The sequence below is a fragment of the Hippopotamus amphibius genome, chromosome 6 (genome assembly GCF_030028045.1).
Source record: "Hippopotamus amphibius kiboko isolate mHipAmp2 chromosome 6, mHipAmp2.hap2, whole genome shotgun sequence".
Taxonomy (NCBI): domain Eukaryota; kingdom Metazoa; phylum Chordata; class Mammalia; order Artiodactyla; family Hippopotamidae; genus Hippopotamus; species Hippopotamus amphibius.
The window spans coordinates 43,975,894-43,994,414 of record NC_080191.1 but is presented as its reverse complement, the minus strand read 5'-3'; the positions used below and the strand labels follow the sequence as shown (position 1 = coordinate 43,994,414).

Here is an 18,521-nt window from a genome sequence, read left to right as displayed (position 1 = left end):
TAGCAGTAAGATTTCTCCTGCTCCCAAATTTCCAGATCTTTCCACAGCAAGAATCATGAACAAGAATCTATATTTCACAACTGTTGCTCCACTGGTACCACAACTGACATACTTCCCCTGCCTCTAGTTCCCTCTCCATCTGCCGACTTCAACATACTATCCACCCCACACTTCCAAAGTGCCAGAGATATTAATACCCCTCTCTTCACCCCCAATCTGTTCACTTCTTGCCCATAATTCGAGCCTTCTCCGCCACTTAGCCTCCCCCTCCATTTAGCATCCCCAGATGCAGCAGGATAATGGGAAACACCCCCTCATGCACCCCCAGCCTAGAGGGATATTTCTTCTTTATTATATACTTGAACTGGCCTCCCCTCTCCTAATGCGTAGATATCCTAGATCTTATTAGGTGTTTTATTTTTAGTCACACGTATTTTAAGCATTCTGTTTGATAATTTTGTAAAGGACATATGGGTACCAATTTTCTTTTTGACAATCTAATATTAGAAGGCTGGCACTGACCATGTAATTCTTTTTTAATAATTCCCAGGACAAAAACCATGCACTGGTCTTTACTAAGCACTTTTAGACAACGATGCTGTCTACTAAACAACTACTCAGTTTGAGCTGCTCTGACCCCATAGATACCTGAGTGGATAAAGCTCTGAATGTGCTCCACCACCAGCTCACAGGACAGACCAATGGCATGCTTGAAGTTAGCAGAGGCCATGTCCCAGTAAGAATGGTCTTTATGGCTACGGCGTAGCCACAGGGACATCACAGGAAGGAGAAGGTGAACAACTGCATAGATGCCAAATCCTGGTCCTGAAAAAGAAAAGTCAGCATCAGAACTGTGACCTTAGCACCTCTCCTCCCATAAAAGGGAAGGTCTCTGCCATCACTCAGTGCTGCTCATCTCTTTCGCAGGAGCTCCCCATTCTGAGAAGGAGCAAGGAAAAAGAATTCACCACTGGCTGGGGAATACACTGTCTCTGGTGACATTTTTCTTTTTTGTTTCTGCATGATTTCAATTACACAAGTAATACATAAATATACTTATTAAAAATTCAAATAATACTGATAAAGCTAAAGTATCACTTGATCAATTCCTTAGTCCTCAGACATAAACATACAAATACACACACACATATAAGAAAACACCCTTTAAACTGTAAGTACATATATTTCTATGAAACAAATATAGTTTATTACTTTTATATAAATGTGATAATATAAACCTTGGTCTGCATATTGATTTAGCAGTTACATGTTAGAGATCATTCTGTGTCAGCAAATTTAGATATTCCTCATTTTTATTACCACACACTGCTCCAAACTATTCAGACTGTATATGCATTAGTTTACTTATCTATTCCCTTCCTGACGGACATTTAAGATGTTTCTATATTTTGCTTTATGAACAACACCATACTAAAAATATCTGTGGAAATGTTGATGGATTTTTAAAATTCTGACTATAAAAGCAAAGTATCCTTTTTATGAAAAACACAGAAAACACGTAAGACTATAAAGAAGAAAATAGTATTTTGATGTATTTCCTTCTAGTACTTTTTGTATGTATGTACGTGTGTTTGGGTGTGTGTGTGTACTTATAAATCCTTCTCATAAAGTTGAGATTGTATTCCACACTATATCTTAACATAATGCCTTATAAACAATTATTCACGTCATTAAATTTTACTCACAGATATTCAATTAAATGCCATGTAGATATTTACAGGATTTTACCAGAATTTATTTAACCCATTTCGGGTATTCACAATTTTTTTGGTATTCAAGATGCTTCATCAAACATCATTACATATAGAATGTTGTCTTCATTACTGTTAATTTCCTTTGCTAGATTTCTAGGAGTAGAATTATTGGGCTAAAATGCTCTTCACACACACTTAGTAGCAGCAAATGGTAGTGACCAATAAAACAGATATAGAATAGTGACATATAATTCTATAAGATACCTGCTTATTCTTGGATAGAAAGTCTTTACTTTTTTAATGTGTAGGAGCAGCTATAATGGTTTTCCTGAAAAAAATTGATATAAACTTTGCTATGGATCTTAAAACAGTATCAATTATCAACTCTTCATCAGTTTATGCTGAACACAAAACTCCTCTTATTACTATAGAATTAAACCAGTGGTTTCATTTGTGGTTCTGAATTTGTTAGTGAAAATTAAAATTTCTATAAAAAATTTCTTTGACCTTGGGAAAATTTGGATGAGTAAGTGTGATGCTAACTGTGATTAATTCAGAACAAGGCAAATTCCCAAGGGCCTCTTTTCCCCTGCACTTTTTCCCCGTTAGGGAAACCACCAGATGTCTTTCCCCAAATCTAATCACGTGTGACCCTTACACAATTAAGATGCTGCCGTCTTCACAGTGCATATACATTTGAGTGGGTGGTTCATGTCAGTGGTAGCTCTGGTAAGCCCCACGAACAGCCCTGGAGCCAACAGAAGAAGGCTGTAACCACGGAACAGAGCAAAGCCAACTGGCTCAAGGAGATGTTGATACCACAGCCTTGGCCCGAATATTGTGGGGTTCTAAACATTCAGCTACCTGGCCACCACCCATTATTCACAAATGGACTGGTAAGAAACCCATAAGCAATACAAGGACATGTCTTAAAAGTTCAACAAATAAATATATATATCAAGCATCTATAATATTATGCTGTCTAGGGTTAGAGCAGTGAAATAGACACTCATATAAATACCTTCCTGAAAAAAGTTGTATGTATAACAACTCCCCTGAAAGACAAACATAGAAATATTTACCAGGCGTTTTGGTAACATCTCTCAACAGCTCAAAGAGCAAATCCAAGGTCGGGGGTTGGTGCTGACGTGGACAGTTAGACACAGCTGCTGTGAGCTGCTCCAGCAGGATGATCCAGACTTCTATCAGACCTGGAAACCAAAACCAGACCTTTATGAAATTCAGTCAAACATAATACACAATCATCACAAGAAAGACCTAACTAAACACTATGTAGAAGGCTCCCATAAACTGCCAAACGCTATTTGGATGTAAAGCATCACCTGTAAGGCTGCCCTCAGTGCCTACAAGCATGGACAAATTATGACTGACATGTTCTAACAAAGTCAAAGAAAAAAATACTGTTCAAATGTCTTCCTTATTCCCCTTCAGGAAGAAGGTGATGTCATATGTAAATGCTACTATATGAAATAATTGTCAGATTTCTTAGGAGTTAATGATAGCAAAGTAATAATAGTTCCATCACCTTAATTCTTTAAAAAATTCTTATAAATATATATAACAAAAATTTGCCATTTTAACATTTTTAATTCAGTGGTATTAATTACATGTATGATGTTGTACAACCATCATTACTATTAATTTACAACACTTTTTCATTATCTCAAACAGAAACCGTAACCAGTAACGGCTGTGCATTCTCCCCCTCACTCCAGCCTCTGGTAAACTGTCTGGCTTAGTTCACTTAGCATAATGTTTTCAAGGTACATCCATATCGTAGCATGTATGGTAACTTCATTCCTTTTTATGGATGAATTATATTCCATTTTATGTCTATACCACAGTAACATACTCTAGATACGTTTGTTGAGGAAAAAAGTAGAGTAGAATATACAAAATAGCTCATGCTATATCTTATTTTAACACTTCTAATTTTCCAGCAAAAGAAAACTGTATGAGAAGATGCAATTTTGAAATATTCCCATTAAAAAAAAACTACTTCCCCAATTTTGAATATCCCCATTAATAGGAGGCAAAAAGTCATAGGCAATAAATATAATAAAATTAGGTTACAAGAAATTATAAGTGGGGACGGACAAGCTAATTAATAAGATAGGTAGAGGACAGAAAAACATGTTACACACCACTGTAAGGCGTGCAGCCAATAAAATCCAAGTGGAAAACTCTGCAGGACAAAGAACCTTACTTCTTCAACAAATAAACTGCAAAGAAGTAAAAGAGAGCTGGAGAGGAAAATCTGTAGATTGACAAGGACTTAAGAGATGGAGCAGCCAACCATGCAGTGTAGATCTTAAATGAATCTTGAAAATTAACTGATATGTATAAGAAAATTGGCAAATTGGTTATAAGTTAAAAATAGTTGAAGCTGGGTGATGGGTCCATGAAGGTCCATTATACCATTCTGTCTAGTTTATATGTGTTTGAAATTTCCATAGGAAAATGGAAAAGCAATGATCTGCTTTCGGAAACCAGAGGAATAATATCTAAGTATGTCAATGATGAGAAGTAATTTTTAATATTAACTTAAAGCTTTTACTTCTTTTATCTGATCTAGCTATGTTTCATATATAATTACAACTTTAAAGCCCTCAGTGAAGTTATACTGTGGGAAACCTTAGTAGGTGCTTGGCTGCACCTGATCTATCTTCTTAGATGGGCCGCTTAGAAAAAAAAAATGGATTAACGATTTGCACAAATGGGGAGGGAATGCTCACTGTTACATATACAAACTGTTTACAACTGTTTTAAAGACTGTATTATAGATAAGCAACATGAGCTTCTGCTTTTAATTGGGTTGGAGGTTTAAGATACTAAGCAGAAATTCTTATCTAATCATTAAAATGAAACCTCTATTAGGCAACATCTAGCCAATTTCCAATATTTGTTCTCTACATTAGATATTTATTCTTTCCTATGGTGTTTCCTAACAACTAGTCTGAATTTATAAGATTTTACTGTTTATAATCCCTATGGAAAACTGGAAAGTTTCTAGACACCCCTCATAAATGAATTTGAAAAATAAAACAAGAATAATTTAGAACAAACAAAAAAGCAAATTAAAAAACCTTCCCCCAAAAGTCCTTTTGCAAGGGTTTGAAACACCTATGCCCAAATATTAGATCCCTTTAAGGAACCATTTCTATTTTTAGGTCTAGAAGTAGGATAGATTATCTGAATTAGAAGACAGCAAACGTGAACATGACTGAACCAATTTGAAAATTACCCAAAGTTACTAGATTGAACTCAAATTCACAGGAAATCACACAGGAACTAATTTGAAACACATTCTTTAAATCTATTCTTTTAATGAGCCTGCAGCTTCACCAGTCACAAATAGATCCTCTCTTCAGTAATGGCTTAATTTCCCCAGTCTCCAACCAAATAGTCCTACAGGAAGTAATTACATAATGATTGTGTTTCCTAGAAGGTATTAATGACAATTACCAGCCAATTTAAGTACCAATGCACCAAACGCAACCACAATCCAATCTGCTAGATTCAAGAGAATTCAGAGCTAGAAACTATATTTGTGGAATCTGCAAATCTACACTGGTTTTAGATGGAGGTATCCATCTAAAAAGGATGGGTTTGGAGACGTTGATTGTAAAATGTTTTCAGAGAGTTCTGTTAGAATTATAAATAATAACAACATAAATGGACGATCAGTCGTGATCTATAAGCTACTGAATTCATGGTGTAGGCGTCTGGGAATACAAACACAGCAAATAACACCAATCAATTAACTTACCAGTGTCATCATCAAAGTCAGATAAGACTGACTCAATTCCATCCTCACTGCTCGCCGACTGCTCCTGAAGTCTCCGGGGCAAGCTAGCAAGTCGCCCACTTAAGAATATTGGCTTCAAGGGCATTTTGTAGATTTTGGCCAACAACTAAACAAAAAATACCAAATTGCAATTATATATTGGAAAAAGCAGCACTCTATTAAATACCAATGAAACTATGTATCGGTAAGAGAAGGTGGAGAGAAAACCAGAAAAGCTCCCACTGTAGGAAAGTTTTAAAAGTTGGCATTTATCCTACGGAGCAGCTGAAACGGCATTTAATGGCAACAAAAAGGTAGCGGAAAAAGCTTCTGTGGATACCTTTTCAGCATCTCAATTGCATAGGAGTTTGAGAGACTTTTATAAACCTATGAAGGGAACCGTGAGTCTTTGCTTATGAGAGTGTTCTATGTGGATCATTGAGAAGAGAGTCTGCAGGCAAATGAGATGCCAGACTCTGATTTCCCTTCCCCCGACTCAACATCAAGGAAACGGGGCACACGGGGGATGGAGGAATCCGAGGGCAGGGTGGGCGAGATGAAGGCATGAGAAGCAGAGCTAACAGGCTGCCCTGGCTCTTCATTCCCCTCTCGCTGCCACAGCCCAGACCCCCTGGGATGTTACTGGGACAAACTCCCAAGGAGCCTTGTACCTTCACATATTAGCATTGTGCCTGCTGTGCCCATACTGTTTTAGGAAGTTAGGGAAACAGCTGTGAGCAAGACAGACAAAAATCCTGCCCTGTGCATCTTACAGACATACTCCCTTCACAAACATGTAAAATTTCTGACAGTAGCGTTACGGAAAAATTAGACAGGTGGTCCTAGAAAGAGTGACCGGGATGTGTGGGGAAGGCTGGCAGGGAGTTGCCCTGGTCTCTCTCAGGAGATGTTTCAGAGGAGATCTGGATGATAAGAAGTGATGTATAGAGGTCTGAGGAGAGAAACTTTCAGGCAGAGGGAACAGCAATGGCCCTGAGCAGTAGCGAGTAGGGTGTGTTTGAGGGACAGTAAGGGAGTGTGACTGTGCATAGTGAGTGACTGAGAAGGAGCTGAGGGGGTAAACGGAGTGGGGTCAGGTCACGTGGGCCTGTGAAGCAGCTGGAGGAGGAAGTCAGGGCCGTGCATCCTTTCCAAAGCTCTAGAGCTTAATGCTCTCGATGCTGTCACCAAGGGAAAGGTAACAGACAGACAAGAGGACGCTGGGGACACAACCCTAAAAGACAGGAGAAAAGCTACAGAGAGGGGGTGTCGCTGAAGCCTAGAGGAGAAAGGGCTCTGAGGAGGGAATATCGTCGTGTTCCACGGGCATGTGACATGGATAAGGACAGAGAGTTATGGGATTCAGCACAGGGAAGGTCACTGTCCACACTGATAAATGATGTTTCATTAGATTTTTTTTTTTAACTAGATCTTGACTGCATACAACCTTCTTTTTTATTTTTATGTTTCTCTTCACTGTGTGCAGCCCACTGTCCACGTTTTTGTACCATCAAGAGGATTTCCCATGACCTCTGAGCCTGACAGAGTATAGAGATTATGGTAGTTCACCCATTGGAGTATGAAGAAGTTTCAGAGATCTCAAAATCCAGTTGTGTGTTCTAGGACATTTTCATTACTTTCTTTCTCTCCTTTGCAGAAGGGGTGGGGACAAAAATTTATACTCCAAATCCAAGCCCCAATCTCCTCAGAGACAGAAGAAAGTATTTCTCTTGGCCGTCAGCAAAATACCTCCATGCATGTTTTGGAAGCATCTTCGGAGGAGGTGGGTTTCGGGGCCTGAGTACCTGAGAGCAGCGCCTGAGGTAATCCAGGGCGGGGAGGCACAGGTCTGGGGACATGGCTCCGGGTCCTGGGACACAGTCTCCAATCTCTTTACAGTCCACCTCCCCTGGGGGCAGCAGGGGACACAGAGACAAGTATTGTTTATCTAGCCCATTGATCCGCTTATAACCTACGTAGTCATACAGCATTCGTTCACCAAGTGTTTACTACAATAGAAAAATTACTCCAAATTGTACAACCCTGAGAAAAACCCTTTCAAACTTCTGCCTACATGTGTGCACGTTAAATATAGCTGGGCTCATGCTGTACATCTCACCATGCTGAAACCATTCTGTTCTGTGACTCCTCTTTTCACTAAACAACGAACACTTTCTCCATATCCTGCCACAGTACTGGCCGTGGCTGGATGGTGGTTGTTTGGTACCTGGGCACACTGTAATTCACTTCTCTGGGTGGGCCCTGCGGTTGATGGCGTGACCTCTAAAGCTCTGATGACAGAGGACGATCCTGGAGACCCGCCACGTGTGGGGCTGGAAGGAAGCACTAGTCCCCTCTCTGTTTGGAAAAGGACCTCATTTGTTGCCAGTGCTCAGCACGGAAAGGTGATGATAAAGGAAGACTCTGGGAAGATTTGAAACACCTGGGGTTTGGGGATGGCGACTACTTAATTGAAATGAAATGACTTCTATTTTTTGTGTATATATCTAGAAATTTAAGAGATCTGTAGAGGGCCTCTAGATAGTCTATAGGTAAATTGTAGTTGGAAATTATCATTTTTCTTTTCATGTAAAAATCTACTTCTATACTTTTAATAGTCACTCCACATTACTGTAACTGTTTCTAATTGTCTACAATCATAGCAACTAGCACCCTCCCCTGTGGGTAAACAGACATAATTACTAGGCATTAGTTAAAACTGAGGAGACAAAGAGGCATGTTTCTCCTTAAGAAAGAAGAGAAAAGGTAACCATTTCTTATGTTTCAGATCAGGGACTGGTAAACTTTTTTTATACCAGGCCAGACAGCAAATATTTTAGGCTTTGCAGGTCACACTCTTTTTGTTGCAACTTCACAACTCTGTCATTGTAGCATAAAAACAGCCCTAGGCAAATGACCATGGCTGTGTTCCAATAAAACTTTATTTATAAAAAGTCTGAATGAGTGGGATGGACCTGTGGGCCATTAGTTTGCCAATTCCTAGTTTAGATGAACACACTTTATAGTATAAATACACAGAGCAGTTCAAATTCATTTTGAAGTAACCAAGTGGGAATTAAAAATAAATCCCTTTCCTATCCTGTTAATCACAGTGAGTGTTTCAGTTTTTTTTTTTTTTACCAAAACTGCTGTGTTACAGATCAAAGTCTGTGCATGTAGCGCCCCCTGGAGGCGGGCAGGACAGAGCCAGCGTGGTTATACTGGGGGCTCAGATGTTCCTACTGACCCCAAGCCACATACAAATAACTCCACCTTATAATTCACAGAAAAAACAGAACCTTTCTGTTTTAGATGTCCTCAGTTGCACACTGATAATTCTGCATCTCTATTTTCAGGCCCCAACTCCCTTCCCGAGATAAGATCTGAAATTTCTAACATTTCTACCACGCAAATTTCTAACATCTCCACTTGAATATTTCATAGAAACTCAACATGTCCAAATGTCCAAAGACAGAATTCATTATTTTTCCTCTTTTCCACTCCTTTTGGATACCCTACTTCTGGGTAACATCATTCCTGGCAAGGAACTTGGGGAGTGGGAAGTCAGCTTCAGTGCTCCTCTCTTGGGCCCATCAGAGCAGTCCAAGCCCTATCGATCCCACCCCTCTAATACCCGGAATTCCATCCTCGCTGCTCTCTCCCAAACTACTGCACACTGGTCTCTGCCTGCAGCCTGTTCTCCTTACCCACAGGGACACGTGCCTGCCCCAAGTTTAGTTTCTAATGTCGCATGTGATGCACCACTTTGTGGCTTCAGAACCTTCCCTGCACATTCTCGATTCCCTGATGTGGCATGCAGGGCCCCTCACGCCTGGCCCCTTCCTCTCTTTTCAGCTCATCGCCCAGGATCTGTCCTTTGTGGGTACCTCCAATGTACCCTACTTTCAGAAAAGTAAACCTACAGCAGCTCACACCACAAATTTCAAATGTCACTTTCCCTTTGAAGTCTGCATGGCCCTACTACCAAGCATCCCTTCTCAGCTTTGCTCATTTCAGCTCAAATAGCCTTTTTTTTTTTTTTTTACTAGGCTCTATGATAAAGTATTCATCTTACTGAACAGTGATTACTGATTTATGTGTCTGTTTCTCAGAAGAGGCTGTGAGCTCTCATGGGCAGGAAGCATGTTTTATTCATTTGTGCATCCCAGTACAGGTCGTGCAGGTCACCGCGCCCACGTAGCAGGCACGTGACTGTTCACCCAACAACAGAATACCAATAACAATGGTTCTTAACTGAATACAGGACTATGGAATAATAGAAAATGCATGCTTTGGTCTCTGCCCCTGGCTCCTGGCACAGAGCTCCTAAAACCCTAATTTCCTAAATGATAAAACTACTAGGAGCATCTTTTCTTCTAGTATTTGATCTTCAACTCCAGTTCCTGCTGCAGAGCTCCTAAATCTCTTGGAATTTCCTGGGTGATAGAGTCTTTTGTTCTAGTGAGGCAAAGCCTGGTAAGCTCCTGGATGGGGGCTGGTCACCAGAAAGACAATGGGAAGAGAAGGGGGGTTGGAAATGGAGTTAATGATTGATCATGTTCCCATGAAGAGGCCTCCATAAGAAATCCCCAGAGTATGGGGTTCAGAGAGCTTCTGGGTTGGTGAACACATCTACATGCTGGGAAGAGGGTGTACCCCAACTCCAAAAGGGCAGAAGCTCCTGAGTTTGGGACCCTTCTGGACTTCAACTTATATTATCTCTTCATCTGGTGGTTTATCTGTATCCTTTATCATATCCATTATTATATAATAAACTGATAAATGTAAGTATTTCCCTGAGTTCTGTGAGCTGTTCTAACAAATTATTGAATCCAAAGGGTGGGGGATCATGGGACCCTCTGATCTGTAGCCAAGTTAAACAGAAGTTGTGGGTAACTTGGGGACTTTCTACTTTCAATTGTCACTTGAAATGGGAGGCAGTCTCATAGGACTGAGCCCTTCACCTGTGGGGTCTGTGCTAACTCTGGCTGGGGTCAGAACTGAACTGATAGTAGGACACCCAGCTGGTGTCACAGAGAACTGCTTGGTGTGAGAACAAACCCCACACATCTGGTATCAGAACTCTTGTGAGTGAGGTAGTAGTTGAGAGAGTAAAGGAGAAACACAAGAGGAAGAGTTTTTTCTAAACAAGGACTAGATTTTTTACTAACTAATACAGAGATTCATTACCTTAAGGTATTCTCATGATTAAGATACTAAACTCTCTGGCTTCTATTTAATGTAGAGCAGAGTTTAAAAAGAATAAAATCTTACTCTGTTTTTCAAAAGAAATCTTCCTCTGAAGCCCAGTATGTAAAGTGGGTAAGTGAGGGGCTTTCATGGTCACCCCTCAGCTCAGGCCTCTGTTTCCTGGAGTATATAGAATAACAGAATGGGTGTATAGAAGAACAGAATATAACAAGGATGGTCTATGGATCAGACTTGCAGCCTCCAGCCTCTGTCTTGCAACTTGCACTTTATTCCTGCTCCAAAATAAGGGGAACATGAATGAATTCACCTGACTTCTCTGTGTCCTATTTTTTCTTACAAAGAAATTGTCAGTTATTTTGCAAGAATACAAAAGAATATTATGAACCTTTTATTTTCTTTTTTAAAAAGGTTCTCAAGGCTCCAGGTCTAAGAGCTCTCCAGGGTGAAACTCTCAAAACTTGAAGACTTAAGTTCCTTCTAAACTTTGGGTTTAACTAACTGCCACTCCCTTCCATTTCACCCCAGATAAACCTGTGCTATACAAACAGCTGATCCAGCAGGTCACGTTGTATAGCAAGACTCTGCTGTGTTAAAGTATTTCTAAATTAAGCATAAAATCAGTAGGTAGTTCCTAAAATACATGAAATCTCAAAGGAGGGTGACTTCTGCACTTTCACACTACATTTTATAATCAATAAGGTCTGGGGGACGGCATTCTTAATTTTTGCTTAAGAGCCGGGAACTCAAACTCCAATTAGGCTAATAGACTAATTAACAGACTTCTAATTACGTGACACTGAGGACAGTAGTTTCCTGTATAAGGGCAATTATTGAACATAACATTGACTATGTTAAGATTCCAAAAGACGTTGGAGTAAAATAATATATGAAGACATGCTTCATTATAATATTATTCCAAGAACACAATGAAAAGTATCAACCCTGGACAGAATCCACGCTGCGTTTACAGTAAGCTTTGTGCTTCTGAGCACACAGCACAGCACCATCTGCTTCTATCCCAGGAAAGGGTCCCCAGCGGTCAGGAGGCAGGAAAGGAGGGCTCCACTCACCTAGTCCTTTGACAAACTTCATGAGGCACATGATGTAACTAGTGGCCGCGTTAGCAAAGACCTGGATGTTGTCGGTGTTGAGAAAAGCTTCAAATACGTCAAACACTGGAGCCTGGCCTTTTCCTGAGGGAGGAAGATCACAGAGTTTTAAGAAAGTTAAGTCTCTATCCTTCAGGTTGCCCATTATCCCAGCACCTTCCACAGAGCCTTAAAAGAGATCTGCTGGAGAAAAGCCTGGGCCTTTTGACTGGATAACTGGCTTGGCTCCCCTGTTGTCCTTCTCAGCTTTGTCTGCAGGGGGAGCAGTAGGGAGGCTACGAAGAGAGCTTGGTAGAGGGAGGAGGGCAAAGCCGGCTGAGTGCAGGGCTGACGCAACGCGTAGGTCTACATAGGGCAATGAAACATGTGGCCTTTGGGAATTCTCCTGCACACATAATTATAGGGAAGGGAAGGATTAGATAAACCCCTGATGGCGTATACTAATTTATTCACACCTGAGCCGAAAAGAGTTCGTATAGAAGGCTTGAGGCTGCTATCTTTAGAAAGGCCTGCCTGCACAGTGGGCCCGTGGCTGGAGTCTGGGAAGCTGGCTCTCAGAATATTCCCAGGCAACAGCAGTTCACTGGATGGTTCACTGTGCCTGGATAGCTGGTGCAAACGACATGGTTTAATCTGAACACCTGCTTTTTTTCAGGGAGTATGGATTTTGGAATATGCTAGGTAGAGGGAACCTAAGTGACCAGCCCTTAGCTGGGTCTCTAGTGGTCTTCCCTGGGCAGAAAGACCTAGACATTGCCCTATGGTCATACACGCTGCTGCATTCTCCCTGCTGGAGGAAGAGTGTGCTCTGTGGGACCCTCTCCCGGGAGGGTGAGGCTCAGGGAAGCCTGCGCAGGGGTTCTGTGTTTTCCCCTTAGGATCAGGCTTGTCCTCACTCTGTGGCCATAATAAATCTTGGCTGTGAGCCATGTAATAAATCTGAGCTATGTAATAAACCTTGGCATAACTCCATGCTGAGTCCCATGAGGCCTCTGTGGGTCTCCAAATGCAGGAGTCGTCTTGGGGACCCCGACACAGCACCCCTGGTCACTGGGCCTGCTGTACGGCCGCCCATGTATTTCCAGCCAGACCCGATCTTCCTAATTCGAATTCCCTGTTACTTGGATACTTTTCGGCTTTTTCCTAGCTAGTGGATAACAGTTTTCTTTTTGGCTCTATGGAATAACTCAAAACAGATGCGTATAAGTGAAACAACGGAAGTCTCTCGGCCTTTTGTCCAATCTGCCACTGAGAGCAGGGCCTGATAATGCTCAGGGTTCTCGGCCTGCTGGCAGAACTCAGAACAAGTTCCTGCTACGCCAGCTCATCTCCTGCTGCTAAAACAGCTGAATGCCAGTCTTCCCTATTGCCCGACGTCTTTTGGTAGCATGAAGCTTGGCATAAAGAACTAACGCTCCATCGCCAGAATCAGCCACACACTCTTCCCGCTGTCACCGCTCCTAGTCAATATAGTACTGGAGGCCCTAGCCGGAGCAATTAGGCAACAGTAGGGATAAAATGCATCCAACTCAGAAAGGAAGAAGTAACATTGCCTCTTTTTGATGATGACGTGATCTTATACACAGAAAACATTAAAGATTCCACCAAAAAACTTAGAGCTATAATAATTATAGTTTAGAACTAATAAACAAGTTTCAGGATACAACGTCAACACACAGTCTCACCCATGGAGTAGTCACCAACCAGGTACTCCTTGACCTCAGACTTGTTCCCGCTGTGCACTGTTTCCAGGGCACTGAACAAAGGCCTCCATCCCGACTGGATTTGGGCGGAACACACTTCAACCAGCTCACCGATGGATGTGACGACCTGCAGAGGCAACGGAGGTGGCATTTAAAGCCTTTTCCTTCTAAGAAGTAGGCAACTTCCTGGGAAGAGTGATATGCTTCTCTGCTCCCTGTTTCTGGGTTAATTTTAGTGAAGGAGAGAAATCAGAACCTAGAAAAACTCACTGAAAAGTCTTCTAAATAAGCAGCCATAGTGCATTAATTTGCATTTTACTAAGGACTAATGTTGCTAAGCAACTTTTCCCGTGCCATCTGTAAATATTTTGTTGTTTTTGAAATTAGGTTTCTGTCGTCTCATTATTGTCTTTTTATTATTGAGTTATCAGAGCTCTTTATGCATTCTAGATGTAAGCTCTTCCCGAGACACATGATTTGCAAATTTTTTTTTCCTACAGTTTTGGGCTTATCTTTTTATTTTTATTTTTAAATGGTGTCTTTTGCAGAGCAAAAGTTTTAAATTTTGATGAAGTCCACATCATCAAATTTTCTTTTTACGGATCCTGTTGGCGTCATTTTTAAGGAATCTCTGCCTAACCCAAGACCTCCAAGATGGTCTCCTATGCTTTCTTGTAGAAACATTTATAGGCTTTGCTCTTATTTAAGCCTGTGATCCATTCTGAGTTACTTTTTGTGCATGGTAAGAGGAAGGGTGTAAGTTCATTTTTATTGCGTATGTTCAAGGCACCATTTGCTAAAAGTAATATCCTGTCCTTCTACTGAACTGCAATGACATCTTTGTCCAAAACTGACCACAAATGTGAGAATTTATTTCTATACTTTCTATTCAGTTCCATTGATCTATATAGGTCTACACTTATATCAATACCACACTGTTAATTACCGAAGTTTTGAAATCGGGTAGTGTAAATTCTCCAAATTCGTTGTTCTTTTTCAAGCACAAATTCGTTGTTTGTGTTTTCCCTGTGCTAGATCCTTTGACCTTGCATATAAATTTGAAAATCATCTTCCCAATATCTTCAAAAAAGTCTGCTAAGATTTTGATAGGAATTGCACTGAATGTGTATATCAACTTGTGGAAACTTGCCACTTAAAAAGTAGTGTCTTTCAATCCATGGACGTAGCATATCTCATAATTTATTTGAATATTCTTTTTTTCTCAGCAACGTTTTGCAGCTTTCAGTGTACAGGTATTTAACATCTTTGGCTAAATTCCTAAATATTTTGTGAGTGGAATTGTTCTCAATTTCAATTTTTGATAACTTACATCTTGGATATAGGAATTCAATTGATTTTAATATGTTGTTTCTGTATCCAGTAACCTTGCTAAACTCACTATTAATTCTAGTAATTTTAAAAATAAATTCCTTAGGGTTTCCTACATATAAGACCATGTTATCTATGAACTAAGACAGTTTTGCTTTTCAAAACTGGATGACTTTAATTTTTTGGTACAGTGACTAAAAGTTATGGTGTTGAATAGAATTGGTAAAGATGGAAATCTTTGCCTTGTTCCTAATTATTGGGAAAAGGCATTCAGTACTTGACCATTAGGTGTGATGTGTGATGTAAGATTCTCAAATACTCTATTCAATTAGGGGAATCTCTTCTATTCCTCTTTTCTTGAAAGATTTTTGTTTAAAATGAGTGAGGATGGCACTTTCTAGGTGGCGCAGTGGTTAAGAACCCGCCTGCCAATGCAGGGGACACGGGTTCAAGCCCTGGAGCAACTAACCCTGTGAGCCGCAACTACTGAAGTCCACGCACCTAGAGCCCATGATCCGCAACAAGAGAAGCCACCGCAGTGAGGAGCCCTTGCACCGCAATGAAGAGGAGCCCCAGCTCGCCGCAACTAGAGAAAGCCCATGTGCAGCACAAAGACCCAATGCAGCCAATAAATAAATAAATAAACAAAATTAAACGTGATAGATTTTGTAAAATGTTTCTTCTGTCTATTAAGATGATCATAGGGTTTCAATCCTTTATTCTACTAATAAGATACATGACATTAATTGATTTTTGAGCTGTTAAAGCAATTTTACACTGATTCTTTCTTCTGCTATCTCAAATCTTGCTGGTAAGTCCATTTAGTGGATTTTTCATTTCAGTCACTGTCCTTTTTTTAACACCAGAATCTGTATTCCTTCAGTTTCAATTTCTCTACTTAGATTCCCTATTTTTGAGTCACTGTCATCGTATTTTCCTTTAATTCTTTGAACATATTTATAATGGCTGCTTTAAAGTCTCTGTCCCCTAATCCAACATTCCAAGCCAGAGCCAGGACCCAGTGAACTGAATCCTCTTCCCACCACGTGCACCAGATTTCTTTGGCCAAATACTTTGTAATTTCTGTCATGACGGCATCACTGGTAGAGATCACCAGCTCTTCTAGAACCTGTATCTGTTTGTTTTCCCACCTCCAAATCTGCATTTTGGGTCTAAACAATCCTGGTTTTAGCCTAATCTAACATCTGGTTTCACTCTAAGTCAGTTTCTATTTATTGTTTTTCCCCTAAGTAGACAACACTGTTTATTTCTTTGCATGTCTCACAATTTTTTTTTTTTTTTTTTTTTTTGCTGAACATTGGACATTTTAGATAATATACTGTAACGATGCTCGATTCTGATTTATTTTTGAGTTTTTTAATTAACTAAGTTGCTTGGACTTATACTGTAGAATCTGTCTCTGCTATTCCCATAGTGTGAGGCACCAATGTCTCCACTAAATTTATTTTTATTTTTCAGCCGGACTTCCTAGTGCTGTCCCCATGTCTACATAGGTTAGTCATCACCTGATGAAGTAGGCAGAGATTTTGCTTAAATACCTTGAGCTTTTAAGGCTTCCACCCTCTGCCAACCAATCTGTCTGTGCAGGCTGGGGAGAATATTCAAAGTGCAGCCAGTTCTTAAGTCTCTCTGGTCTTTTACTTTCTGATGGGAGCTGTATGGCCTATCCTATATATGCCCACGTTTCAGTCAGCTAGAGATGCATGAGGAACTTACCTACTACTCCTATGAAATCTCTGGTTTCCAGAGTTTCATGTTACATCTCTTACTGGTTCACCACTGCAGCCTTAGGCTAGCCAAGTTGTAGTATTACTCTACTGCTCATTTCCTAATGAATTCACCACTTTTAGTTGACAAACCAATGGTCTTTTTTCCTCTTCTTCAAACCAAGTCTGTCTCCTATAGCAGAAAAGCTGATTTTCCCAGCCTCACACAGATCAAATTACTATTCTTGACAACAGCCTGTAAGTGATGACTTCCATCTTCAGCAAGATGGTCACAGACTCCCACTGTTCTTAGCCAAGGTTCTGGCAAAAACTATTTTTCAGCATAAATGGTATCCAATTTGTTGTCTGCCCCTGGTCGATTTCAAGAGCCCTGAAATGGCTGCTGTTGACAATTTTTCCTTTTCGTATACTTGATTTTGGTGAAGAGGATTCACTAACTTCTTGGTGCCACCATAGCCAAAATCCTTCCTGTCCTAAATCTTTCTGAACATTGTTCAGAACTTTAAAGGATAGTTATTTTAAATTCAGTCTCTGATAACTCCAATATCTGGATCCCCGGTGGGAAGCTGGGGAGGGTGTGTGTGTCTATTTTTATTATTTGCTTTTCTTTCTGTACTCATGACATTTTAATTCCTAATGGGCCAATTATTTTTGATTGAACGCAGACATTCAGCTTCACCTGATGGCCAGTTCCCTCATGGCCAATCCAGTCTCAGAGCTCTGCTTGCTTCTTTGGGCTTCCCATTGTTACTTAGTTCTGGGCATCTTAGTATTCTGTACTTTCTTGCCAGTGTGTCAGTGTATTTAAAATAAAAATTTTAACCCTCATTTAACATTTTTAGTAGATTTCAGAGACAGAGGATCTGTCTGTGCTCCTAGCCCGCCATCATGCTAGATAGATATGAAGTCTCGAGCTAGTTTCTTTACCATTTGTCTCTCTGTGGAGGGTACGATAGTGGTTAAGAGTATAGGCTTAGGTATGAGAGTACAGACTAGTACAGCCAGACTGCCTGGTTCAAATCCCAGGTCCACCCATCACTAATGTATCCTTAGCTAAACTGCTTACCCTCGTCTTGTCACAGAGTCCACATAGGCCTATGTATTGGAAAGACTAAATATGCTGCGCTCACGGAACAGTCCTGCCAGCGCACTCGACAAGAGCCAGCAGGCTACGGCAACGACGGCGGCACTGCGACCGCGACACACTGACCTGGTCTTGGACGTCCTCGTCACACAACTCCAGCTGCATGATACGCTCGAAAGGTCGGAAGAGTGCTTCATTAAAGTGAAAATGAGGGGGCTCATTCCAGTCAGTGAGAACCTCGGTCAGTATGTCATGGATGAAGGACACCGCCTTCTGAGACACGTGTCTCTCCTTATGGCAGGCAGCCTGCAAAATTCATGAGACAGTCAAACACCCCCAGGACTTCAAGCAACTAAGAATCTGGTTTCTGAAGGTCTTCCTAACCCACCTTATTGTAGGGAGGGGGAAGCAACAATTTTGCTAAAGTAAAAGATTTCAAGGGGTAGGTATCAACAAACAGCACACTAAATTCCATTTTTAATAATTTAACCAACTGATCAGACGCATCTCCAATTTCACTTTGAAGTATCTGGAAAAATCAGAGTTTCTAATAACTTCTTCGCCTTCTCTTCCCCTGTAACGTGACCGTTTTCTTGGGTGGTATGGACCATGCTGACTGAAGCCACCGGAACCTAGTCCGGAAACTGTCTGCGGTCTTGTTAGCCATGCCCCAAACATATGAGGGTGAGTCAAAAATCATCCGCACTCTGGTTATAGTAAAACTTCCGTAAATTCTACAGCCAGTGTGTGGATAATTTTTGACTCACCCCCGTATGAAGATCAGGTGAGTCATTTGTCCCTCAGGGATGTGGGA

At 40.8% G+C, this 18,521-nt stretch overlaps 1 protein-coding gene across 1 annotated transcript in view; it reads right to left on the bottom strand.

Moving 5' to 3' along the window:
- ARFGEF3 (ARFGEF family member 3) overlaps positions 1 to 18,521 on the bottom strand; it is a 165,627-nt gene that overhangs the window by 27,228 nt on the left and 119,878 nt on the right. The window contains exons 22-28 of the mRNA XM_057738354.1: positions 17,834 to 18,013; positions 13,529 to 13,673; positions 11,805 to 11,927; positions 7,329 to 7,432; positions 5,506 to 5,650; positions 2,798 to 2,926; positions 649 to 825 (exon numbers count right to left, since the gene is read on the bottom strand). Coding sequence (XP_057594337.1) covers positions 649 to 825; positions 2,798 to 2,926; positions 5,506 to 5,650; positions 7,329 to 7,432; positions 11,805 to 11,927; positions 13,529 to 13,673; positions 17,834 to 18,013 — 1,003 coding nt within the window. The remainder of the gene's footprint in view (positions 1 to 648; positions 826 to 2,797; positions 2,927 to 5,505; positions 5,651 to 7,328; positions 7,433 to 11,804; positions 11,928 to 13,528; positions 13,674 to 17,833; positions 18,014 to 18,521) is intronic.